Here is a 26717-nt window from a genome sequence, read left to right as displayed (position 1 = left end):
CAGTTCTGTCTCTTTTTCCCCTCCCCAATGAGTCTGACTGGTTTTCTCGAAGCTCACAAGCATGTTCTCAGTTCTGGCTTTTGTTTTTGAGAAGGGCGATATTGTCACGCTGTTGAGTGGCACTTGCTGAGGGAAGAGATCTTCACAGCAGCTTTTCTATACTCTGAGTGTTCTGCAGTTTGTTATAGGTGTGCTATAGGTCTTTGTGGTACCACTAGGAAAGTAAACATTTTTCCAAAGATACACATAAGCCACAGCTTGTGATGCAGCTAAAGCCTGAGTTCTTTGTTCATGATTGGACTTAGGGTTTATAAGTATACCTCTGGTTTTAAATGTGAATTTAAAAGGTTGTGGTAGAAACGCGGTAGCACCTACGCAGTACAATGGCCATTAATAATTAATTTGCTATTATCTTAGTCTGAATCTGTATCTGATGTTTTTCCTTCCCTCTGTGCTATCTGTCCAACACTCTGGGCATTTTTCTTTTGAGCCCTGGCAGGAGCATAGTGCTTTCATCTTTGTAAATGCCTAGGATTAATTTATTGCTGCTTACATCTTCATTTGCTATCAGAAATACATTTGTAGGTTTTGTATTTCCAAGGTTTAAATGGAATTTTGCTGAAAAGTATAACGGATAAATGAAGTCAGCCTAGGAAATAACCTCCTTGATTCATTAAAGTTCTAGTGTAGCTATATACTTTGGATATCTGAGATGAATGATTTAATGTAATTTGGTACTAAACCACACCATTTCCATGCGTATCTCCTTCCCTTTGGGAGACAAAAGGGATTCAGGAGTGCTCCAGGCCTGTGTTCTGCTTGCTGCTGTGAGGAAATGCTTGTGCAGATGCAGTAAAAATTTTGGTAAATGAAGACCAGGACTGAGTTGGTTGCTTTTAGCTGGGTGCAATGTCAGCGTCAGAGCAATGTCCCAGGGATGGGTGAGAATTGCTTATAAGCGTATAAAATTATATATACCTTGGAAAAACCTTTGCTATTTCAGGGATGTCTCTTCCTTAACTGTGCCGTTCTCTTATGAGAATGTTTGGCTAAACTTTACCTGTTAGAGACAGACTGATTTGGATAATGCAAATCAGGGCTGAAAGAACTAGATTTTGCAGCAGAGGGAAACTTCCCAATACGTTAGAAGTTGGCATCGGCATTTGTGGCTCCATTTGATTCAGTTCTGAGGGTAAATATTGCATTTTGTTTCTGGGGACACGACTACTTTGGACACTTCCTGATGCTCTCATTAACAACTTGGTAATTAAAGGCCTTGCCAAGTGCATTTGCACTTTAAGCCACAATACTTGTTCATTTCCAACAAGAATTGGAAAAGGAATGAATATTAGACCATTACATTATACCAGAATCTTTGACATTATACCTTTTTCTTGCATGAAGTTTAGGTCTTTTGTGTCCTATTCCAGTATTTCCAGGGATAATGGATAATTTGAAAGCCTTTGATACAATAAACATGTACTCACACCAGGTAGACTGAGAAGATCTGGGAAAGTCTGACCTTAGTTCTGACCTGTTGAAGGTTGTGGCTTCAAGGAGCCAAACACAGAAGTACTTTCTGTGCCAGACTGTCCTTGTCTAACGTGCCGGTAAAGCAAGCGCATTAGTGCTGGTGAGCAAGCTTTTAAACACTTGTTATTTGAGGTCTTTGAAGCACTTCTGGTTAAGAACCTGCTTGGGAAATATTTTGTGGGACCATAAAGTTGCTGATCAGAGAAATGGTGTGGTGTGCTTGCACCTCTTGGTGTGGTGCTGCTGGTGACTAAATGGAAAGTCTGTACCTTAAAAGTGCTGGGGATTCCTGCCCTCGTTTTGTTGTTGGAGTTGAATATGGATGCATGATACCACGTAAGTTTAGTGTTAATACAGTGGAATGTGTTTGGCCATGCTGACCTAGTAATGGACTTCAATTTAAAAAGTCTTTTTAGTGGGTGGTGCTGGATTTTTTTTGTTTGTTTACTCTCTCAAGTATAAATATTTTGCAATCTTTTTACTGCTTTTTCCCTTGTGTTTCTGTTCCAGAGAAGAGGTGGTCCAGATGGCTTTAAAGGACCGATTGACCACTTGAGTATCTTTTCAAACTGTCCTTAAGCTCATGTTTGTTTCACAAAACACCTTCCTAAATTCTGGTAGTCACTTAGCTTTGCATATCTGTTTCTCTGTATGAGTAAGAACTTCTCACACTTGTGTGTACCTGTTGCAAGAATCTGTTTTTAGCTCAGTGGATTGGATGGAGGAGAAGGTATGTGGACTTGGCAGTCTACTTCTTTGAGTTTATCCTGCTTTTGGAAGTAGTATTTGGATGCCTTTGGCTCAGTCCAAGCCCTGCAGAGCAAACATGTTCAGGCTGGCATTGTCAGACTAGATGATGGGTAACACACAGGTGAACCAGCCTGTCTTACAGCTGAATGTTACCAAACTGGGAGCATTGCATTTAATTTACGGCTTTGTGTTTTTTTTTTTCCCCTCTTTTCAGTCTTCCTAACCCTTTGCTAATGGGTGTGATGTATAACTTACCTTAAATCTGTATTAGTGTCTATGCAAAGTGGGTTTAACACATACAGGCTTCATCGTTTCTTCAAAAGACATATTAGCAAAGGTACAAGGTTTGATTGCCTGTGACTGGGTTTGTCTCCACTTTGTCATAAAACCACCTGAGAGGAGAAGCGGAGAGAAATGAAAGGAGGGAGCACTGAATTTCATCTGCACAGCTTTAGGGTGGGCTGGGAACAACTGTTAAGTTTGGCCGCATTTCTCCTGCCGTGTGATGACATGAAGCGTTTCTGCTCGTTAATGCTGCTGACATCAGGATTATTTGTACCGAGCCTGACAAACCTGTGGTCCGAGGAAAATCAAAACGAAAGCTCCTACCTTTCTTCAAAGAAACAAAGGCCCTTTTGAGACGGAGGGCACATTGTGGGCACTCTAGTTTCCGATTTCAGCTCTGCTGAAAGGCTCCATTGTAACCTCTCCTGCCCCCCTCGCTCCCCCGTGCCGGGTTTACCTGCTGAGCAGGTGAAAGGGCTGGCTGATGAAAGCTGCCCGAGACGGGGGAAAGAGGGCAGCCGAAAAGCTGACTCAATGTGGTTTAACAACTGTGTGTAAATCGGCAGAAATAGATCTGAGTAATCAGTACAGTGAATGTGAACGCCTGGTTGTGTCAAATACAGCCGAAAAGCCACCTTGCTGCCTTTCTTGCTTTGCAAACAATGACAGAGGAGGGAGTTACCTTTGTTATGTTTTATGGGCACCTTGGTTGAAGATTCAAAGCTGTCAGAAACCATTAGTACGTTTACTTCATGCCGCGGTTGTTACCGATACTCTCTTCTTAGGCTTCTGTGTGTGATGCTATAGCTACTGTAGCTTTTGCAAATTTGCCTATAAGATGGGGGGTGGTACTGCAAGTTTTCTATTGAAGGAAAACCTGGAGAAAAAATTACCCTCCTATTATTATTACTGAGTTGCTACGTGCTCGGTTATGCAGTTAATAGGTCTCATACTTGAAAATTAAAGCTTCTATTGATCTGTCTAATATGTTTACAAATTAACACATCAAAACCAAGATATAATTAGGCCAGAATTAAGGCTGGTATTGACAGCTTCCTAACAGGCAGTACAGGGTTGTGTAAGTCATGGCTTTCTGTTATGACAATCATGGCTAAAGCCTTATCTTCTGGGCTGGAAGAAATCTCAGAATAAACATAGTTTCTAATTGATGTTTTATTGAAAAGGGCACTTAGTTGTGCTGGCGACATGACAGTGCAGCGACTGTGAACAAGTTGAAACTAAAACTAACAGTGGAATTACACTGGTGTCTCCCAAACGAGCTCCTCGCTCTGTTTTGGGGGAGAATGGAATGGTGTCTGTTGCCTCTCCTACACCTGATTCAATTAAGTCTGATTTGCTGTTAAGATAACATGACTTGAATCGTCTTCCCAGAATTGTATGTCATGGCTTCATCCTCCCACAGCTTTGACAACGAGGAAGCTCGTCTGTGGTGTCTCGATAGCTGTCGTGTCACAGAGAAATTCCTCTTTGCCTGGACTGGGTTAGAAAACGGCCCCGTTTCATTACTGAGTCCGTACCGCAGTTCCTGATTTCATGCAGTCTCCTCTAGGAAGTTTTACAGGTGTAGCTAAGCAAAGCTTGGGTAGCAACAACCTAAAGGGTGATGTTAAAAAGATTGACTTCTCAACATTTGTTTTTAATAATACAGCCTTAACACTTAAATTACCTTCTCAGATTATAAATAAATAAGGCTGGAGATTAAGTTATCGTAAAGGGAAATAAACTCGGTGGTTTTGAAGCCAGTAATGCTAATCTTAATTTACTACTTATAAGACATGAAAAATTAGTATCTGCTCCTCTGCCCAGTCTTATGAGTTGGCAACCAGAAAATTAGGAAATGCTCCAATATTTCCGTTTTAATATCTTCTAAACTGGCTTATCCTCCCCTAATAGGACCTCAAAGTGGAATAAGTGATGACTTAGAGGAAGGAGGTCTATTTTTAGAATTTATGAATTGTGATCATATGGCTAAAACCAAAGGAATCTGGCAGACTATGGGCTGAGCCATATCCTCCTGCGCCGGGTCTTTGGGCAGGAGCAGTGAAAGGGCATTAAAGTACTTTGGAGCAGCTGTAGCACCTGGGGCTAATGGCACCACCACAGAAGTGAAACTGGCTGGATTTGTTTCTTCTGCAAGGGATTAACTTGGGAAATCACTCTGCAGGAAATAAAGTCCAGGTGTTACTTTTAGGTTGAATCAGTAGATGGGAGGGTTCTCTGCTTATTATTATTGTTATTATTTTCCTGTGAGTGGTCCTGCGGCTGTTTTGTAACAAATTCCTATTCTGTAACTGACCAGCTTGACTTAGAATAACATATTTTCCAGAAGCTGGGACTGTAAGGATAATAATGTGTTCCGGGAAGTAGCCGTATTAATCTTTGGGCACACAAATTCCTCTTCACGTGGCTGTATGTTGTTGAACGCTCATGCGTACGTGTTTTGTCTAAACAATGATAATGGCCGTACATTAATAATCCTAAAAACTTGACTGAGCTATTTTGCAAGCACTTAATTGCATCCTGTAAATATGGCAGAATTAATTCCATGGTGTGTAAATGTATTGACCATGCTAAGTGTGGTGTGTCCGACGTGCTCCAAATCTTCCTCGTGGTGCAGTGTAAATTGTACTTTAGGGAATCCACTAAAGCCAAGCAACTTATGAGAGTGACTGACATATTTTTATTAATAAATGGCTTTGCACTAGTCTGAGGTGGCTTAGCAAGACCCAGCTCTCATTAAATTCCAGCGTTGCTTGTGCTACCCCTGGAAAATGGGTATCAGTTCCATTAGTTTCCCTGGCTGCCCCGTAGGAGATGTGTTCAGTTTTCTCGATAAGCGCTGCTCTTTTGTCAGTATTTCTCCACAGCTTTGCACCATTTCTCGATGTCAGTCAACACGAGGAGGTCACGAAGGCTGACCCGGGTGGAATTTGGCAGATAAAGCTGACCTCACCATACCCCGTAATTGTGTCAGACTGAAATTGTGCTGAGCAGTTGGTTCACGGAAGTGGAGCTGATGTGGAGCGATGGAGCGCGTTGTGCCTGAGCAAGCTGTGCTTGTGCAGAGTTATTTATAATCGTGATATAAAGAGCTGCTTTGGTTACTGTTCTCAGAGTATTTCTCTTCCATTTCTGTTGCACTTCTGCATATCCTGGCTGCAGAACCAGGGGTTCTTGCAATAGATTCAGCAAATCTAACCTGTGTTTGAACACTTTTCAACAGAATTAAGTGCCGTATTTCAGACTGACGTGCCGTATTTAACTTCTGGTTTTTACCTGTGTACAATAATGCCCACAAAACATGCGGTTGATCGTGATTTTTTTCCTTTCTCTTCCCCAGACTGTGGAACATGGATTTCCCCATCAACCCAGTGCGCTGGGCTATAGCCCATTTCTCCGCCTTATGGCCATCGGCACGCGATCGGGAGCCATCAAACTGTATGCTTTCCAACAACTTTGCTAGATTTCTCTGACCACATCAGAATGTGCAACTTTAAGACACTGTAAAAAGTTAGACTGAGTGTAAATCTGCAAGCAAGGGTTTCTGGAACACTGGAGCAGTTTGCCTGGGTTTGGTTTTGGTCTGATCAGAATGGGATTATCTTGCCAAGAGCTGAACTATAGCTCAAACAGAAGCTAAGTTGAAGCAGATATTTGACAAGATTCTTTGCTCTTGCTATGCAGAAGGTCAGGCTAGATCTGGCCTAAGTTCAGCAATCCTTCATGTTGTAAATTCCAGGGTTGTTTAAATATTTGGGGCAGGTTTTTTTAAAAAAACAATTCTCTTTCAAAGGTTGAAACAAGTCAGAAATGCTTTCAGCTTCCTGAGCTTTTGACCATCCAGGCATTAAAGACCTAAATATTGAAGGTGGTGACTTTTTTTTTTAACTAACCATGTCCGGTTTGATTTTTATGCATATGCAAGACACTGAGGTGATTCCCATGGCACAGGACCAGCCAGACGAGCTGTGAAACAGGCCAGAAAGGAAAAGTTGATGTGCTCTTTGCCTGCTTAATCATTCATTCCTGGTGGTGTTTGTGTGCAGAGGCTGGACTGCACATGCGGGCAGCAGCCATCTGTCTCTTGGTTACAAATTAGTTAAGCAGGATTGTAGTGTCTGGGAAACCACTAAACATCTCTGAGAAAAAACAGGGTCCAGACACCTCTTCTGCATAGGCACAGAGGATGAAGTAAACTCCCATGTTCTCCTGTAGTGTGCAAAACGTGCCACAAGCATATGAAATCAAAGCAGGTTTGCATTAACTCTTTTCAGTCCCAATCACTAAAAGTACAATGTGGTTTCAAACTAATCTCTTTTCATCTTGCTTGCTAGCAAGCTTCTTATCAATTAATTGTAGCTGTGGGTCATCTTAAGTACTGTAGATCCTCAACAAACTCTTCAGATATGGTGCTCCTGGGGTGGAGTTCATGGGTTTACATGAAGAAAACAATACTGTAATGCAGATTCACTTTATACCTGACCAGGTAAGTGTATTTTCAGTGCTTCTGTGACTTATGTAGACCTCTCTTAAACAGGTGTTGAGTTAGTTCCAGGCAACGGGGCTCCTATTACAAAGTATATTCAAAAGCTGCTTGGACAGGAATGCTTACCCCAGTGGTGTTTGTGTTCTCGGCAGCACTGTTGCTGTGGAGATGCTCAGTAAAATTCAAGAGTAGCTTTATTGTTTGTAACTGTTAGTCATTATCTCAAGCAACATATTGGGAATGGTAATAAGGCCAGAACAGTTCAGGCAATCCACTGAAGAAGAGAGAACTTACTTTTCCTTCTGTAGCCCCTATTTTTGCAGGAGGGCTGGGTGCTCAATCTTCTGCAGCACAGATAGGACACCAGCTGCTGGACTGATTTAATTATTTTCAGGAGTTCAAAACAGTACTGCTAACCTCACCTGCTGTTAAGCTTGTTGTCTTTGTGTGTTTTGGGGTATTGAATCTTGCAGACTGGTGTCTTGAGCACGCACTTTATTGCCCGATGCCCCCAGTATAGCACGAGCGGCCTCTTTGTGAGCGAGATTTAATTCTTGAGGTGGTTTTGGTTGTCTGTTTGCTTAACTAATGGTACAAACTGAAACTCCCACGGGGAGTGTTGCACCAGGTGTGGCTTCGGCAGGTAAAATACTTCAATTTGAACATGCAGCCAGCAGGGCTGGGCTCATAAAAGGGCTCTGACACAACCCTCCAGGATGAGGTTGGATGTGAAGAATGCAAGGAGTGTGGTGTAGCAGACTGGAGCAGCCCCACCCAAAGCTGGGGTGTGTTGCAGCAAACCCTGGTGAACTGACAGCCTGCAGCTGCCTGGCTGAGCTTTACAGCATAGGCTGAGCTTTACAGCATAGGCTGAGCTTTACAGCATAGGCTGAGCTTTTTCAAGAGCCTAAATCCTTGTCATCCCCCTCAGTGATAACCTGTGTCCTGTATGAGTGTTTTCAGCCTTTTGGCCACTTCTTTTCCCCCACTAGCCCCCAAATCCCTTGCTGCCAGCTAATGGCGTTGCTGCAGTATATACCTCCCCACTATGAAGAATTGTGGCTGGCTCCTCAGTCCCGTTTTACCGGAGAGCTATAAGCAGCAGCAACTCTATTGCTAGATTATACTGTGTTGTTTTTAACGTTGTGATTCTGAAAGAAGCGTATTGTGTGGTTTTGTAGTGCCAGCTGGTGACATTGCTGGATGATAACAGCCTGCATCTCTGGAGCCTGAAGCAGCACAACGGAGCTTCGGAGCTGCGGGAGCAGCACCGCTTCACCTTGAAAGGGCCGCCTGGGTAAGCCGCAAGAGTGGTTTTGAGCTAGCTTGGGGATAAACAAGAAAATTCTGCTGTTGTTCCTAGTTAGAGCTTGTCCTGTTCTTAATGACGCCCACTCTTGTGAATCCATTAAAGGGGCATCCATGGAAACCAAACAGGAGTTGGCTTGGGCCTGGGAGACCACCTTTTGAGAGTGTTGTAAAGGATGGCGTTTTCTTAATACTGTGCATCCATCCTGTGTGTACAGGAGCTGTAAACCTTAAGGTTAAGTAAATCTAAGCATCCATTAAGTCAGAGTTTAAAACACTGCTATGGTTTTAGTTTTGCTTGATCTTGCCAGTTGGGATGAGCTATTTTTAGCTCCTTTGGAGACACTTAATGAGAGAGGCTTCTGTAAAAAGGCATCTGGGTCTTTGTCCACATGCTTATCAACATTCTTTTGACATAATTTATCTTCAAGCTAGTGCTTTATTCCTTAAAAAAAATCATGCCTGGCTCAAAATTTCTGCCTATAAAACAAGTGACACTTGTAAATACCTCTGAGTTGTTAATTCTCTCAAGTTCAGTAACGATAGCATTTTTGCGTGTAGTAGATGAGTCCCTTTGCATGCCCAGGTCTCCACCAAGTGCCACGCAGATAACGGCCGTCCTTCCCCATTCCTCGCGGGAAGTGCTGTATCTTGGCACAGAGAGCGGCAACATCTTCGTGGTGGAGCTGCCGTCGTTCCGAGTGCTGGAGGACAGGACCATAACCTCCGAGGCCGTGCTGCAGCGGTGAGTGAGCGAACAGGCAGCGCTGCGTGGAGCTGGAATCCCATGAGCTGACATCTCCTTTGTTAAAATGTCACCCCAGATTATGTATTGGGGCCTCGCTGTTGTGTTAAGCATTGTGCAGATCTGCATGACTCCCGTGAAAGTAACTTTTGGTCCTGGTATGTGTTAAGTAACAGTTTCTGTCCTGGTCAAGCCGTTAGTGTCACGATGGAGCTATAGCATATAGGCAGAACTATACATGAGTGAATCTGTAAACCTTGTGCTTGGTCCTTTGTGTTTACTTTTGCAAAAAATGTTATGCTTAGTTGTAATTACCCGTTTATTTTTTGACCGTTGGCAGAGCTTCTAATGCTGCTGTGTCCAAATGGGGATTTTGTTATTCTAGTGATTCAAGTGCTGCTGAAAACTGTCCTACTTTATAACCATTGATTCCTACTGACATTTCCATGTTACCTTTATTCTGTAAGGGTCACAAGAGAATAGGGTGCGTGGTTCAGACTGTCTTTACACTCCTGGGATCCAGTCCTGGGATTCAATGTAAACCTTGTGTTTTCACTGAGGAAAATGGGACTGGCTGCATGTCCATGTGGCAGGCCTGGTGTGATGTCCTGCAGAACATTTTTCTGCTGCTTGAAGGATTTGTGGAAATATCATACTTCTTGTCATATGTTTGAACTTTTTATTTCTTAATTTCTCATTCTTATACCTTAACTGTTATTACAGTCATATTGGGTTATATCTGGAATAAATGTTTCTTGGTTTTCTCTTCTGTAGGGTACCAGAAGATTACTGTAACAGGCGCTCATGTGAATTGGTGGAAGCCCTTCGGGAGCACCCCAAGAACCCTGACCTGATCCTGATTGGATACAGCAGGGGCTTGATTGTCCTCTGGGACCTGCAGAATAACAAAGTGACACACCAGTTCCTGGGCAGCCAGGTATGAATTCCTTCAGTTCAGCAGGGGAGGAAGGGCTCTCTCTGCTCAGAGCACTCCGAAGACAAGTAGATGTAGGGAGAGCCTGACCAAACCGCTTTTTAGTAAGAATGTATTGGTTTTGGGGGGGTTAACAGCTGTCTGGAGAGCAGTCATTGTGTGTCTTCCTCTTCAGCAACTGGAGAATCTCTACTGGCAGAGGGACGGCAGTAAATTCATTAGTTGTCACTATGATGGAAGTTACACGCAGTGGCCAGTATCCAGTGACAACAGGCAGCCTGAGCCTCTGGAAAACATTGTGCCTTATGGTCAGTAAGTGAGGTTTAATTCTTGCATATTCATCTAAATGCAAACTAATTTTGAGCTTGTGTGAGATATTTGAAGTCATGTTCTCCTTGGTGTTTAATCCTAACGACAAAATGCCCAGTTCCCTTTTGAATGGGTAGTGAACCTAGACTAAGGGTTTTCAGTCCGGTTTTTGTTTTTGGATTTTAAACTCCTTCATGATGTTGATGTCTGTCTTGATCATGGAGAACAAATGTGTTGAAGAAATTAGTGTCCCTTATGAAGAAGGGTGCTGGTGATTCAGCTCTTTGTTATAGCTCGTGTCCTGTTCAGCAGGAGTTGCTTGGATCTTCTGTAATTAATAGTGAGCTGAGTGCACTTTTTGTTGATGTGAGCAGTGAGGAAATGATGCCTCTGATTTGCTGAAACCCATCAAATGTGGATGACCTCATCTTTCAAGCATATAGAAGCTTCTAAAACTCTATCCCCTTTACATTAGCTTCAGGAATGCCTGTGCTTTTAAGAACCCTTTCTAGTTAATCAGCTTCTACAGCAGCACTTCCACTCCCTGTAGCCATCAGCAACGTGGTTCAAAACTCCCCCTGAACCTAAGCCTTGTTTTGCTGAGTGCTGCGGTCAGTGTGCTCTGGAAGGCTTGTCTGTTGTGGCTTGGTCTGAGGAGGTGGTGCCTATTGATTCGTGTGGCTCCCCTTGACTTGGAGGGCGAGCTGACCTAGGTGAGGCAGAGTAAGAAACTTCTTAATGTAAAGATACACTTACTGAATTATGGCAAATAACTCTGTTCTTTTAAGGTCCTTTTCCTTGCAAGGCCATCTCCAAGATCTACTGGCAGACAACAAAAAATGGGTAAGTTTGTGGTGTATCCCTTCACGCTGTTCTGTTTAAAGGCATTTACAGGGTCTGTACCTTAAGAGCCTTTCCTTAGAGTAACATAATAAGAATTTTTTGTAAAAGTTTGACTTGCTTCATGTCTTTGAAATTTTGATTACTCCTCACTTCAGCATACACCACTCTAACTCTGTCTTTCTCTTAAGGCTTCCTTACATTATATTCCAAGGAGGGATGCCCCGGGCCAGCTACGGTGACCGGCACAGCATCTCTGTGGTCCATGGCAGTCAGCAAACAGCCTTTGACTTCACGTCACGGGTGATAGACTTCTTTATAATCTTCAGTTCAGAACCTACTGCAGGTATGTGATGAAAGGGCATTACTGAGGAATTAGAGTAGCTGTATGCTTGTGGAAATCTGCCTGGTATAAATAGCATGAAATGGGATAAGGAGGTCAGTTGTTTTGGGGTTTTCTGAGACTTTAACAGAGAATCATAGAATGATTTCGTTTGGAAAAGAGCCTTAAGATTGAGTCCAACCACAAAAGGGATTTGCCATTTAAAAGTGAAATGTAAAATACTGGTATAAAGAATGGGCTGGTTAGAAATGCCATACATTCCTCAGCAACTTAAGCTACTCCATTATGAGAAAAGATCTCTTAGGCTCATGTCTGTGTAAGCTGGACACGGGATGTAACCAGGTCATGAAATGAAGATCTGAATATTGCTGTTTGGAAATAGCACTTCAAAGGAGACAGTAATTGAAACCAGAATTTACTCCCACTGAGACACTGTTTCTTTTAATTACTACCTGGATTTATGACTAGGGCTCTGGGTAATAAATCAGCAAAAGGTGCAAGGGTCAATATATAAAGAACTCAATTTACTCACTGCTAGTGAACATGAATGTGAACAGCTCTAAAACTGAATAGCGCTCATTCCACAGCTTGCTTGGAACTTGTCAGATTTTTGCTTCTGTTGACAAGCTTTGTTGCCCTTACTTACACAGTAGCCATAATACTATTTATTTTCGTGAAATTGTAAAGCATTTTCCCCAAGAACTGTTTGTCTACTGCTGGTGTCTACAAGCTCCACGACTGTACAACATTAGAAGTTGGGTCAGACCAAACTGCAGGAGTTGAGATGCTTTTTAGGAACCTGTAGGCGAATCTTCTGTTACAGAATCTTTCTAGTTTCTGGTTTACCTGGCAGACTACTTTCCAAACCTGTCTGTGTACTGCTGGTGGTGACAGCTCCCAGCTGCACACTGTGCAGGTGTGGACATCCGAATATGTAGGGGCAGGTTGGCAGACCAGACCACAGAGCCGGGGGAAGAACACTTGGGAAAGCAGGAATAAAGCAACAGCTTTTGGATTCCACCCATCTCTCTCCCTGGACCTTAACAAACCCTCTCAAGTCACTGAAAAGCCAGTAAAGAAACAGGCAGAATGTAACTGAGATGAAGTGCCTGCGTGTATGTCTGTTATCATAGGTTTTCCCTACACAACGCTGTCTTTTGTAAGCACCTTCTACATGTCCAGAACCTACAGGTCTAAACCTTCAAGTTTATCTTGAGGTACTGTTTAGCTTTTATCATTAAATAAATGAAACACTTTTAATTTCTATGAAGTTGTTGGAGCTGAGATTCTAAATGAAAGAACAAAAGCATTAAAGATGACAAAAATACTGAGTTTTTTAGATAAGAGATTGACTGGTTGAAATTCAATTTCTGGATATGATTAGAAGTCCTGTAGGAGGAAGTAACGGAACTTTTTATTATACTCCCCAAGGATTGAATTGTCTGGTTAACACGATTTCTAGTGGGTACAGAGAGGAGCTGCTACAGGAAGCTGAAGCTGTTGCACTTTGACAAGGAAGTTTTTTTACACTAAAATGAGGTTTCTGTGGTTGATGAGCTTCCTTGTGGCTGATTGCCTAAGCTTAGTGGATCTACGCAGCTTGCCTTGTTTGCCCTTAAGCAGTCTTCCCTGCAATGGCAATACCAAAGTATTAATTGTATACCAAAGCCACTTAACACATAAGCTTTGTGCTTATTAAATTACAGCGTGGTAGTAGCTGGTGACTTTCCACTACCCTGAACATGCTGTGGAAACAGTTTTTAAATGGCTAACCTGTCTTGGTTTTGTTTTTCTAATTAGCAGGTGGGTGAGTGTGTGGCAGTCATGACAAATTCTAGTATGCTTGCTACTTCAGCAACTTAAAATGCATTTTTGCTATAAGGATTGAGCTCAGATGTGTGCCTTTGCAGGGAAAAAAGAATGTTAAAACAAAGTATATTTGGTTAATAGTGACAGCAGCAGAGTGCCTAATGTAGTACAGGTATGATATTATTTGTTCTATTCAGAAGTCCTTTAGGCAACTGCAAATGACAGCACATAAGAAAGCAAAGTAAAACTGACTATGAAACATCTTTTCCTGGATAAATGGGACTGGTTAGTGGTGTGTTATGGCTGTGGCCAGTCAAAGGTGAAACTTGGGGTGTCTAACTAGAGTGGTGCCAAGTATTAATTGCTTGAAGTTAATTTTGCTGAGTGAACAGCATTGGTATGTGCTTGCTTATAGATATGCCTTCTTGCAAGTGTGTTCCAGGTTATCAAACAGCTAGAGAAGGCAAGTAGAAGTACAGGTTAGAAGGGAAGGTCAGTGAAAAGCTGCCAGTTTGCTTACAGCTCCCTGTTTATCACAGCACCCCCACGGGCCACGTTACAGCTATGCATTCACTTGCATTTCTGTAGGTGTGTGAATCATTGGTGTGAACTGATTTGTGGCTTTGGTTTTCCCCAGCAGTTGCTATTGGGGCTGTCTCATGAATGTTACTGCAAAATGTCTTTGTAGACAACATTTTTTTTCCACTTTAATTCTAGTTACAATGAAAAATTGGTTGATTGTGTCAGGTGTCATCTGTAAAGTTATATTAACAGATTTGTTTGTAATCTTGTCTAATATACATATGAATATATATTAGGTGATTTGCACACTCTTTATTAAAGTCCAGAGGATGTGTCTCAACATATGAGAAGCAGGGAAAATGCAAAGAAAGCTGAGTTGTAAATACTTGTCAGTTGAAGCAGAGAAGCTTTCTGCAGAACCCCAGGCATTACTGTGTTTAAGCAGCTTAGGCTAAATGGGCTGTGGCCTAACACGGTACTAAATGGGTCACTGCTGGGGTGTTTGTGTGTCTGTCCACCCCATACTGTTAATTAGCTGTAGGTAAAGTCCTTTGAATTCTGTCTGTTCCAATGCTGAATATGAGCTTGTGTTATTTAGCCATGTATGTTGTTAATTAATTTTGCAGCGGAATCCATTAAAAAGTTACTCTGACAGTCCCAGGAGTGGTGTAAACAAACATAAATTCGCAGTAAATCTGTTAGTATCTTAATCTATTAATATTAGTGCCTCAATAGGCCCAGTTAACAGAGAAGTATTTAGAGGTTTTGCCAACAAAAATGTTTGTATAGAGTTCTGTGATAAGAGTTTTCAAATAAGCCTTACAGGAAGCTCGTATCTATTAACCTTGGATGGTCATTTTGTCAGCCTCAATTAATCTTTTTCCTGCAGAGTTTGATGACCCTTCTGCTATGGTGGTGTTGGCAGAAGAAGAGCTGGTAGTTATAGACTTGAAAACTGCGGGCTGGCCAGCAGTGCATCCTCCGTACCTGGCTTCTCTCCATTGCTCAGCCATCACCTGCTCACACCACGTCTCCAACATCCCACTGAAACTGTGGGAGAGGATTATCAGTGCTGGGAGCAAGCAGAACATTCACTACTCAAACATGGTACGGCAGCTTTAAATGTATATGCGTTCCCATGCATTTAAGAGCAGCACGACCGCTCGGAACGTGGGTGGTCTGTGCTGCCGACTGCGTGTGGAGGGATGAGTCCCACCAGACGTTGTTCTGCCTCTTAATAGGGTCGAGAGAGGCTTTTTCCCAGAGCACCACCAGTACAGTTCCTCACACTGGGGGATTAAAATGTGATATTTTTTTCAGACTTTGACAAGCTAGAAGGAAAGTCTGAGTGTTCCCAGCTGTCAGTGGTAACAAACTTCTTGTTTAGAAGCATGAAGCTTTCAGCACAGCTTCTTGAGGAAATGTGTAGGATATCTTCTAAAAAGCACAGCTGGTGTCAAAACAGGAACATCTAATCCAAACAAAAACTAACAGCATGGACTGTTTCACTGCCACTTGCACTGAAGTTCATGCTCTCCTGCTGACTGCATGTTCTCTTCACACTGTCGCTGCCTAGGAAATCACAGTCTTCCCTTAATGTATTTGTAGCCGTGGCCGATTGATGGTGGCACCAACATAGCTCCAGATCCTCCGCAGAGGGACTTGCTGCTGACAGGGTATGTACTTAACTGATAACAATCAAGGGGCCCTTTGCAGTTTCTCTTCTTCTGTTTTGAATTAACTGGAGCTTTCCCGTGAGATTCAAGTCTGCTCATCTTGTAGGGAGAAGGCTGCAACTGTACAATACAGCTTTGCAAAGCTGGGCTGCTGGCTTTGGAAAGCTGACTGATTCTACTACTTCTGAGCCAACAGATTGTGGTGTCCATGTATAACCTATGAAGTTGGTTGATTTGTAGTTCTGATGTGTTATCTGTTCCCCCCACAAGCATCAGTGTAGTAGTGCAGGCAGTAATCCAGAAGGGTTCAAAGGGAGCAATGGAAAGCGGAGCTTAATCTTGCAGGTTTTGAAGCGTTTTTCTCCTTGCCTTACAGTGTCCAAGGAGAACCTTGGACTCCTGTCTGCTTTGATCAGCATGAACAGATCTGGCTCAGTGATGGAAGTAGCTAGCAAGAGATGGTCTCATCACATAAAAATGTATCATTTTCTTTTCAAAGTACTTTTAAGAATTTCTTTGGGCTGTTCTTCAGACTTCATTCTTGATGCAGCAAGTTGTTTGAAGTTCTTAACCCTTATGTTGGAAGAATTTTGCCAATTTTCACCTGGAGAACTAGGATTTCCTTTCTTCCCTCTCAGTAATAGTTTTTTTTGTCAGGATGAGTTGTTCCTTCTATATACTTAGCTCTTTTTTCCTTTTCAGTGCTTTCCGGTGTAATATTAAATCGTACGCTGGTGTCAGATCATTGAGAACAAACTGGATTCAAAACAAAACCAACACAAACACCACCACCAAAAATCAAACAAAAAACAAACAACCAAAAAAAACCCAAACAAACCAACCTAAGCCAAAACCAAATCAAACCCAAACAAAAAAATCCCTCTTGAAGCTCTAAGTTGCCACAGCTCAGGTCTTTGTAAACACTGTGGTTTAAGCTTTAGTTGTGTATTTTTCCCCATCTGTTTTATCATCCTTATCTGGGTGATTTACTGTTCTCCTGTTACAGTGTGTTTCTGTAACCATTCTCCATACAGGCATGAAGACGGCACTGTGCGGTTTTGGGATGCATCGGGTGTCTGCTTACATCTCCTGTATAAGCTAAGCACGGTGAGAGTGTTTCTCACAGACGCTGATCCCAATGACAATATGAACACCCTGGGTGAGGACGAGTGGCCTCCACTTCGCAAGGTGAGATAGCTATTGCTTGTGGAAGCTCTCTGGAAACATGAGGCGTTTAGATTCTTGCCCTAGTTAATCCATTTGCAAAGACCAGCCACTGTGTATTCTCTTGCCTAGGTTGGTACCTTTGACCCTTATAGTGATGATCCTAGACTTGGGATCCAGAAGATCTACCTGTGTAAATACAGCGGATACTTGGCTGTAGCTGGTACAGCAGGACAGGTATGGAAATGTAAACAGTTATTGGAAACCTTGCTTTTAGTGCAGGTGGTCACAGTGCAACTGGGAGATGTGTTAAAATTGGAAATACTTGTTTCTGTAGTGGTAAACTGATTCATTTGCTGGAAATGTTGTTTCATGGTCCTTTGCTTTCTTTAGTCTGTATTTTAGACTTTATCTAATCCTTTTTAATCAGCCCTGAGAGATGCTGTAGGTTTGCAGCAGCTTGGAGGACTGCTTGAACTGTAAAAGCTGTAGCAAAGTTTGTCCTCTTCCTTGCAGGTACTGGTGATGGAACTGAACGACGAAGATGCAGAACATGTCGTGGATCACGCTGAAGCAGATCTCCTGCAGGACCAAGAGGGCTATCGATGGAAAGGTCATGAGAAACTAAAGACTCGAGATGGACCTGTTCGATTTGAAGCTGGTTTTCAGCCATTTGTCCTTGTCCAATGTCAGCCACCAGCTGTGGTCACCTCCTTGGCCCTTCACTCTGAATGGAAGCTTGTAGCCTTTGGTACTAGTCATGGTTTTGGGCTTTTTGACCACCAGCAGAAACGACTGGTCTTTGTCAAGTAAGTATCCTCTTTCCAGGAGGTCTCTGATAATCCTCTGTTAAGGATGGCCTGGAATTGCTAACAAAGCAAGTAATGATATGCAGTTTCTCAAGAGCAGTCAGTGTAGTGGGAAGCCCTGCCTCATTGGATTCTGTCCTTGAAGATCTTCAAGGATATATAAACACGTTCCAACACTTGTGTGTGTCCTGTTGGACTCTTGGGAGTGATTGTCACCCAGTAGGAGGTGACCACATGCCTACTGTCTCCCTCTTTCAGGTGTACGCTGCATCCCAGTGACCAATTGGCCTTAGAAGGCCCACTGTCTCGGGTGAAATCCTTGAAGAAGTCCCTCCGTCAATCATTCAGGCGGATCAGAAGGAGCCGTGTGTCCAGTAGGAAGCGACGAGGAGGTAGTGGAAATGCCGTAGAGGTGAGGGGTCCACCTTTTTGGGGTCCTGTCTGTGGCTTGGAGATGCAGAGCCCTGGTTAGATTGCCTAGCACAGGAGCTGGTCTGCAGTTCTGCTATGGTATCAGTAGTTCCAGTTACTGGTTAAAGGACGAAAATGACAACTTCTGATGCTGCTGTTAGATAAAATAGTCACATTTTTAGAGAAAATGTGCCATCTGTATTTGAACGTATGACACATAATCTACCCATTCACTGGTGGTTCTTTCACTTTCAATTGCTGCCACTTTTATTGTCTGTCTCTCCCCTCTGTCTTTGCCTGACTGACAAAGTGTCTCCTTGTCTTTGAAGGTGCAAGAAGCAAATGCCAAATTTGACCAAGACGCATTGCAGGAAATGGAACTGGCTCCAGTCCAGCGGAAGATTGAAGCCCGATCTGCAGAAGACTCTTTCACTGGCTTTGTGCGCACCTTATATTTTGCTGATACCTTCTTGAGAGACAGTGAGTAGAAAATGCATCTCTTCCTTTCTTCCAAATGGCTATTTCCTCCCCCTGCCAAGGAATGTATTAGGATTTACTGCCAGGAAAATTCAGCACCTCCTGTGTCCTACTTTGTGCTATGCTGAAAAACTAATGTAGAGCGAGAGCATATGTTGTCATGCAGAATTGTTATCTAGCCATTCTGGCTGCTGACTAATCTATGGCAAGTAGTTCATCTTTGGATGCAACCTTTATGTATGGTTTCCAAATGGGCTAGAATGACATCTGACTTGTTAGTATGAGTTCTTGCTTGTTTCATTACTCTAAAGTCCGCCAGCAGAGCCTTTTCATTCTGGTGAGGGGTGGCTGGCTGTGCATCAGAGCCCAAACTGATACTATGCATGAGTTTACTCTGCTCATATGCGATACAAATATGTGGAAAATGGATGCAGCAACTGTGGTTTCTGATAGAAACAGCACTCTGTTCCCTTTACTTATTTGCCATGTCCTTTGTCAGGGCTGCTGATGGACACGTATTGGGAAAAGAAGTGCAAAGAACCTGTAGTTCCTCTGGCAAGTCAGCCTTGATATAAAGATATTTAGGGTGTAAAAAAGGGAGGATGTGTGTAGCTGGTGGAAAGCAGTTATCCAAGGATGTCACAGATGGTGCTTTGCTCACGATCCTTCTTGTTGCTCCAGGCTCTCGCCACTGCCCGTCCTTGTGGGCAGGCACCAACGGGGGCACGGTCTACGCCTTCTGTTTGCGTGTTCCTCCAGCGGAGAGGAGGATGGATGAACCTGTCAGGGCAGAGCAGGGTGAGTGTTCCTCATGAGAGCATGGGCCTGTTGAGATGAGTGATCACCCATATAACCAAGAGCTACATACAGAAAAGCAAGGTAGCCCAATTACTGCTGTTCATCAGTGAGAGTGGAGCTAATTGTAGCGGAGTCTGAACTAAGCAACGCTCACTGCAGCGACTGAACAGAGGAGTGAGCTCCAGCACTGCCTGATGTGCCTTGGCACCATTTCCCATTGACTTCAAAAATTAAAACTTGCGTCAGCTGCCACTGAAGTTCACAATCAAGCCTCTGTGCACATTGTAGCTTATTCTGACAGCTGGGCTTGCTATCTTTAAGTAACAATAACTACTGTTTAACATGAGCCAGTTCAGTCCAAATACACTTTAACTACTAAATCTCTTTAGGCAGGGTTTCTGTAGCCACATTGTATAGGTTTCCAGCTTTGAGAGGATGTTTGTGAGATTCTAACACAGGGTCTCTGACCAGACTCCTCTGTGGTTTTTCTGTTTATTTTCCCCTTTATCTCGCTCATTTAGCCAAAGAGATTCAGCTGATGCACAGGGCTCCTGTTGTGGGTATACTTGTCTTGGATGGACGCAGCACTCCCCTCCCAGAACCTCTGGAAGTAGCACATGATCTCTCTAAGAGTCCTGATATGCAAGGCAGCCATCAGCTGCTGGTGGTTTCCGAAGAGCAATTTAAGGTAAGTATCACCCGGGAGGGGCGTATGGACCACGCATAAAATCTGCTGGGGCACTGAGCAGTGCTCAGTGGAAAGATAACTCTTGAGTGCTTATTCTTCTGTAGCTGAAGAACAGCCCTGGGACAGTGTTTCTGTTTGGCACGGTCCATAAATCAGTTTGTGCTGAAAAATTGGGTATTCAGCATAGTGATGCACATGCTTGAGCATAGAAACTTAATTGCTTTATTACATTATATTCTTTGGGCAAGGCTGCTTTTGTTTTTGTGAAAGAGCTTTTGTTCTGGTTAGTACAGGAACGGGAGCTGGTAGACATTTCTGTGAAGCAACTAAAAAGCTTATTGATTTGCAAACTAACCAGTCAGCATGGAACAGAAGACTTGAAGCAGCTTGGTGTAGGCTGGCCCTGGCTTTTTAATGTGGAAGAGCACACAGTTAGTGTAAACCCTCTTCTATTTCTGTAATAATTTGTGGCTGAATATAGTGGGGTTTTGAAAGAACTAAAGGAATAATGCAGTTTGCAGCCTGAAGGGTAAAACTGCTTGATGTCAGAACAGACACAGATTGTAACACCGACTGTGGCTGATTGCTCCTAGGCCCCTGAGCAGGGAGCCAGGTTGACTCAGATTACACCTGCGTGTATTCACTGTGAAGGAAAACATTGTTAAAGGAGGGAGCAGCAGATGTCCTGGGGTGCAGCTGCTGCCGCTGTGCAGGAAAGAGATGTCAGTGTCTTGTTTCTATTGACAGGTATTCACGTTACCCAAGGTTAGCTCCAAACTGAAGCTCAAGCTGACGGCGCTGGAAGGCTGTAGGGTACGAAAGGTGACGGTTGCAAACTTTGGCAGCTGCAAGACTGATGATTACAGCGAAAATGACCTGGCTGTCCTGACTAACCTGGGAGATATTCAGATCATCTCGCTGCCCTTCCTCAAGTTACAGATCCGCTTCCCTTGTATCCGCAAAGAGGATGTGAGTGGCATTGCGTCCTGCGTCTTCACCAAGTATGGCCAAGGTAAGGTGCGCTTCTCCCAAATCATCTGGCTTGTGTGTTTTGAGACAATGGGAAAGGTGTTACAGAGCTTCATATTTAGAACTGGCCTTGTATACATGTGCATATTATGTAAATATGTCCATTATGTGTTTCTGTCTGGTACCAGTTGCCAACAGGTGCTGACACATGAATTGGCAGAAGTGAGTTTATTCCGTTTTTGTTAATGAATACACTGGTTTTCAGCTAAAAGGTTGGGTGTGCACCAAGTGTCAGCACAAGACTGTACAACTTATGTTTCAATGTGATTGTCAGTGTCCCAGTCTCTAGGTTAACCAATCCTTGGGACACTGGGGCAGTATCTTGCTCAGTGATTCCTCCTGATTTAGATAGAAGGAAACACAAGCCCTTTCTGCTAAACACAGAGGATTGCTTATAAATTCCCAATTGTCTGTAGGTTTCTATCTGATCTCACCATCGGAGTTTGAGAGGTTTTCCCTTTCTACCAAATGGTTAGTGGAGCCTCGGTGTGTTGTGGACATGCTGGAAGTTACAAGCAACAATCATGTGCACACCAAGTCTGGTGTGGAGAATGCTGCAAGAAAAGCCAGGTAAAGTCCGTAAATCCTTGCACACTGACTGTGTCTGAATAGTGAGATCTACCTGTTTCCAGTATTGTATTTTATAGAGAATGTCATCTTTCAAAAACAAACAAAAAACCCCCAGTCTTTGAAGTCTTCCTTAACACCATTCCTAGATGGATTGGCATGAAGAAATGTAACAGTTACAGAGATCCAATAGGAAATTTAGTCCAAAAGCTTAGAAATGTTCTCTGGAGCTTCCAGATTTCTGCATCACCAACATGTGATGAAGCCCTTCTCACATTCTTGCTCAACAAACTTCAGTTAGCATGCACTGGAGCATCTTGTAGCTGCCAGCAGTATATAAGAATTCTCTTCACCCCTATGCCTCAGAGTCAGTGTTTTTCTGTCTCCTTTCCTTTTCTAGGGGGTCAGGAAGGAGTTCGGGTGACCATGGAGAAGATGGTAAGCAAAACAATAACTGTATTAAATGTAGCATGGTGCCATGTAAACCCTGAGACATCTTTCCTGCTGCTACAGTTGATATTTCCCCCCTCAAAAAAGGGGAAAGTAAGGAGGGACATGAGGAAAACATTGTGACCTGCCTGGACACAGTTGCTAGTTCTAAAGTAAGTTGCATGTGGCAAGGTTGCCTTGAAAGGATAGAATGAAGTTTCTGCTGGAAGGAAAAAGCTGCGGGAAGATAAGGCCTGAAATTACGGATGAGACCTTCTGTTAGCCCAGCGAGTATTGCTGGAAAATACACTACAATGTGTGAGGGGTTTTAAGGGTTAGTTGTGAAGCATTCAGTAAAGTCAAAAGGTACTTAGCAGCGGGGAAAACAATTCCAGTTGTGGGTATCCAAAACTGCACGTATGTCATGAAAAGGGGAAAATATTGTTAGGTAAAAGCTTTTTTTGCTACTCTTTTTTTAGAAAGGAAGTCTGGGAGGCTGATGGAACATGCCTTACTCAATGATGAAAGTGAGTGAGATGAAATCTTGCTACCGACAGAGCAGGTGCCTTTTTGGGTGGAAAAAGAAAGCTGCTGGGAATTTTGTGGGTTCCAGTACTCAGTCCCAAGGGATCTGCAGTTACACAAAACTGGTAGAAATACTGGGTTTTCACAAATAGGTAGAAGTGGGGGTTGGACAGATTGTCGTGCCCTCAGGCAGGGGTTGTTCCACATAGCTGCATTCATTGTGTGATAAGAGAAGGATCTTTACTTTCCAATAGGACTTGTCTAAAATAACAGCTGGATCAGCTGTTCCTTTGGGGCTCTGGTGTGTTCCTTTGGGGCTCTGGTGTGTTCCTTTGGGGCTCTGGTGTGTTCCTTTGGGGCTCTGGTGTGTTCCTTTGGGGCTCTGGTGTGTTCCTTTGGGGCTCTGGTGTGTTCCTTTGGGGCTCTGGTGTGTTCCTTTGGGGCTCTGGTGTGTTCCTTTGGGGCTCTGGTGTGTTCCTTTGGGGCTCTGGTGTGTTCCTTTGGGGCTCTGGTGTGTTCCTTTGGGGCTCTGGTGTGTTCCTTTGGGGCTCTGGTGTGTTCCTTTGGGGCTCTGGTGTGTTCCTTTGGGGCTCTGGTGTGTTCCTTTGGGGCTCTGGTGTGCCAGGACTGGTACCATCTCCTCTGGCAAATGACTGTCACAGTCCTTTGTGCCAGCCTGTTCAGTAAAATCCTAGTACTGATGATGATGCTAGCAATGATGATAAAAGCTCTGACCTCTGTGTGGTGGGAGGCAGGTTTTAAAGGCTGTTCAGCGGGAGGTGGAATGTGGCTGGGCTGCAAATCTGCACTGGTTTGGCTCACTGCTTTAACCCTCTGCTTTCCAGAAGTCCTGAAGGAGATCCAGAGTACTCTGGAGGGGGGCAGAGGGTGAGTATCAACCAATTTCTATTCCTAATGTGTGGGGCTGGCAAGGGAGGGCATTTCTAGTGGAAAGCTGGGGGATGCCCAATGTGACGGCAGGGATCCTTCTGCTGGAATCTGATCATGTACGTGTCCCACAAACTACCAAAGGGTAATGATAAGAGAGAGGCAGGTTCTCTTTCACGCGTTGTCCCTCGGCATATTTTATGAATAATGCTTTGTCTCTTTCTCTCCGAAAAGCAGGAGAGATCACATTCCCACATCCCAAAGGAACAGGACTCTGAGTATTCGCATACAGGTTTCTATTCGTGTCAACCCATACTGATCTAAGGGCAGGCCACACGGGCTCAGTTGGCCGAGGATGGGACTCTGGAGTTTTAATCCGGGCTTGACACTGTCACGTGGACGTGTTCAGTATCTCTGCTCCCATTCTGTCTATACAATAGAGCTAAGCTACCACCATGGGTGCGGGGCTTTACCTTGGCTCCCTGGAATACTGATGTTCAGGTGACAGGGGCTACGGAAGTGTAGACAAAGGACTCCTGTTTGCCACGGATGCAGGAAGCTTGGTGGGACTGGTAACTGCTGGTGTGTAAGGATAAGTGACTGCCTGACACGCTCTGCTCTGTGCACTTCTCTGGACACTACCTAACCTTGGTTTTCTGTCAGCAGCTGGGAGTGGATGGGATGGTACTGCATTGCAATAATGAATCTTTTCTTGTGTCATTGCAGGAGCTATGCAGAAAGAAATTTGGCAAGAAGTCCGCTAGGACACGGACTAAGTAATGGAGGAGGTAGGTGAGGCTGATAAGGGTATTTCAGGCCCAGTGAAGTAGCCAAAGGAAGCAGAAAGTGGAATTAAGTTTTTCTTTTATGAAATTCAGCTTATTTAAATGGCTTGTGATACTGCAGAACACTGGTCTGAACTTTCAGGCTGGGAATCTGCTGGCTGTGAGGTACTAACACAGTTCAGCATCTTGCACCACATGAGTGAATATACTGCATTGGTTTTAAAGGAAGAGATAAAAATCCTTTGAAGGCTCCTGGCTGACTCTTAACCTTACCATAAAGCAACCTGGAGAGGTGGCCAGAGCTCGTAGCAGTAATCTGTTGAGTGTATCAACCCATTAGCTTGCAACTGTTTTCTAAAACGGCTTTTGCATTCTTTTATCCCAAAGCAGATTGACCAGAATTCATCACTGACTTTTTGGCATTGGATTGAGTGCCATAACACTACTGATTGGGCAAACCGTCCCCGGGGAGAGGGCACCCGTGCTCCCTGCATCGCAGGCTAGTGAGCTGCAACTTGCATGCGTGTGCATGCCTGCCTCTGCCTCTCCAATTAGTGCCTCATTAGAGACATCTCCTCTTGGAGCCCGCCTTGCATTAGGACAGAAGTGGATCGCCAGGTCTGATGCACCACAAGCCTCTGAGTACATCTAACTTTAAAATGTTTGCACATTTCTCTTTTCTACTGGGCTGGGTTTTAAATTATAAATGTTACTGCCTTGGTGCAGGATTTTAATAAACGCACACTGTTACCTCCAACTGGTTTAAAATTATTTTTTGTACAATTTTTTAAAATCGTATGGGTATTTCAGTTTTAATGGAAACACTTTAGAAATTTACTTTTTAAAAGAAAGCATTGAATAATATATGCTAGATTCCTGTGACTGCTGTATGTGGTATCTGAATGAATAATTTTGGGGTTTGTTTGTTATGGTACTGTTAACTGGCTTTATGGATTTGGGTAGAATCTATTTTTGTAGCCATTCAAATCAGAGGACACTTAATTGAACTTGATTTTTGTTTCAACATTACGTTGCTCTTTTTTGGAAATAAAACTCTGAATTCCCTTTTGTGATCCTTGTCTGCTCTCATATCTATTTTTTTCCATCAGCATCTTTCACATTGGCAACAGGCTCGTGCCCACTTACCCCTTGAAGAAGGTGCTGTTCCTCTCTGATCTGTAGAGGCAAAGAGGACTCCTGGAGGTTTAGTGGCCTCCTTGAGCAAGGTGGTGGTTTGGAGAAGGCACATGTGGCAAGCAAGTTGATCGTATCACTGTCTTGAAATTCATGCATTGTATTGCCAGAAAAGGGCACTGGTTCAGATTATAGTCCCTGGAAGGTTGTCCCAAAATAACTTGGGTGATAATGAAGGGAGAAACAGTCCATCTGGCAATGCTGCCGTATTAGCCAGTAGATGGATATTTTATTATTATTATTAATTTTTAAATTGAAACTGGTGGAACTCCGTGTGGAGCAGCGTGTTGCTCTTTAAGCTTTTTGATTACTTTGTCCCTGACCTAACACCTTTTCCAGCTAAGAAAAACGGGAGAGTATTCTCCTATTTCTCTCCTGCAACTTGTGTGTAGCACTATGAGAGTCAGTGAGAAAGAACTGAATCCCCCAGGCTGGGTGCTGAGCTGTCATCCTCGACATGCTCTGGAAACCTCTCCTTGGCAGCGCTCTTCTTTTGGGCTCTGTCTTTATCCTCCTGAGCAAAGCAGAGGGATCTTTTATTTCCTAGAATGCTAGGGTGGCGCTTTCTGTGCGCAGGAGAATGTGATTGCAGAGCTGCTGTTGCTCAGGTGATGTTTCAGGCACCCTTCCTTTTGGAAGTATTAGTATCTCCTTCGAGGCCTAATTACTGCTAATAAGGTTTTAGAGAGCCTTCTCTCCTCAGTGTGGTCTGACAAAACGGGTGTCCATTTCCTGATTTCTACTAGCTTCATTATTTCATGTTTTCTATTGCTGCAGGATTGATGCTAACAGAAAGGTGGCCGGCTGTTTTCCACCTCTTGTGCCAGGCACTGATGCTGCAATTTGCAGGAAGTTACGGTTTAATCAGCAGCTTCTGAGCTGGTGTGACCTTGTGCATGTGCCTCATCCTGACGCACCCAGCTGCTCCTCTCTGCTCCTCGCAGATGGGATGAGTTTAATGCCTTTTCTGAGCATTTCATTTACTGGCGGGCTTGGGGTAAGTGACATGGCAGCCCTGCTCAGAAAGGGCAAAAGCACTTCATAGCTTTCCTCCCCATTTTCACCCACATAATTTGAAAAATCTGCTGAGTTAGACAAATCACAAAATGCTATCGTAATTTGTATGCTTTTAAGTGAATTTATATTTAAAATCAAGCAAATAAAATAACTTTATCCAGGCTTTTTGTTGTTTTCCTGAAAGCACAAGTTAGACTCCTAAGGGGATAGAGTAGTTCAGGATGTGTGCTGATATGTGGCAATTTTTGCCTATTTGAAGCCTACAGCTGAAGGATTCACTGAAATAAAACTGCTTGGCTTATTGTTATGAGCAGAGGCATTAAGAATCCTTTTAGGGCTGCCATACCTAAAGTACAGGAGAAATGGCAAAGGGGC

General features: G+C 43.5%; 1 protein-coding gene across 8 annotated transcripts in view; it reads left to right on the top strand.

Annotated features, from left to right (window-relative positions):
• LLGL2 (LLGL scribble cell polarity complex component 2) overlaps window positions 1–25204 on the top strand; it is a 34428-nt gene extending 9224 nt beyond the window's left edge. For 5 of the 8 annotated variants that reach the window (XM_071816279.1, XM_071816280.1, XM_065852236.2 and 2 more), the window contains exons 3-26: window positions 5930–6027; window positions 6994–7075; window positions 8257–8372; window positions 8970–9128; window positions 9903–10065; window positions 10238–10370; window positions 11160–11214; window positions 11403–11557; window positions 14775–14992; window positions 15494–15561; window positions 16596–16749; window positions 16858–16962; window positions 17242–17534; window positions 17793–17946; window positions 18275–18425; window positions 19104–19220; window positions 19742–19908; window positions 20656–20920; window positions 21354–21507; window positions 21905–21942; window positions 22413–22460; window positions 23304–23346; window positions 24073–24134; window positions 24519–25204. In XM_071816279.1, the coding sequence (XP_071672380.1) occupies window positions 5930–6027; window positions 6994–7075; window positions 8257–8372; window positions 8970–9128; window positions 9903–10065; window positions 10238–10370; window positions 11160–11214; window positions 11403–11557; window positions 14775–14992; window positions 15494–15561; window positions 16596–16749; window positions 16858–16962; window positions 17242–17534; window positions 17793–17946; window positions 18275–18425; window positions 19104–19220; window positions 19742–19908; window positions 20656–20920; window positions 21354–21507; window positions 21905–21942; window positions 22413–22460; window positions 23304–23346; window positions 24073–24134; window positions 24519–24526 (3006 nt within the window). In that variant the 3' untranslated portion in view covers window positions 24527–25204. Of the gene's footprint in view, window positions 1–5929; window positions 6028–6993; window positions 7076–8256; window positions 8373–8969; window positions 9129–9902; window positions 10066–10237; window positions 10371–11159; window positions 11215–11402; window positions 11558–14774; window positions 14993–15493; window positions 15562–16595; window positions 16750–16857; window positions 16963–17241; window positions 17535–17792; window positions 17947–18274; window positions 18426–19103; window positions 19221–19741; window positions 19909–20655; window positions 20921–21353; window positions 21508–21904; window positions 21943–22412; window positions 22461–23303; window positions 23347–23583; window positions 23639–24072; window positions 24135–24518 lie in introns of those variants that run through there. The other 3 variants (XM_065852235.2, XM_071816282.1, XM_071816278.1) reach the window with 3 other exon arrangements.
• The last annotated feature ends 1513 nt before the right edge of the window (window positions 25205–26717 follow it).

Source organism: Patagioenas fasciata, chromosome 18 (assembly GCF_037038585.1).
Source record: "Patagioenas fasciata isolate bPatFas1 chromosome 18, bPatFas1.hap1, whole genome shotgun sequence".
NCBI lineage: Eukaryota > Metazoa > Chordata > Aves > Columbiformes > Columbidae > Patagioenas > Patagioenas fasciata.
This window is presented reverse-complemented; position numbering and strand designations above follow the sequence as displayed.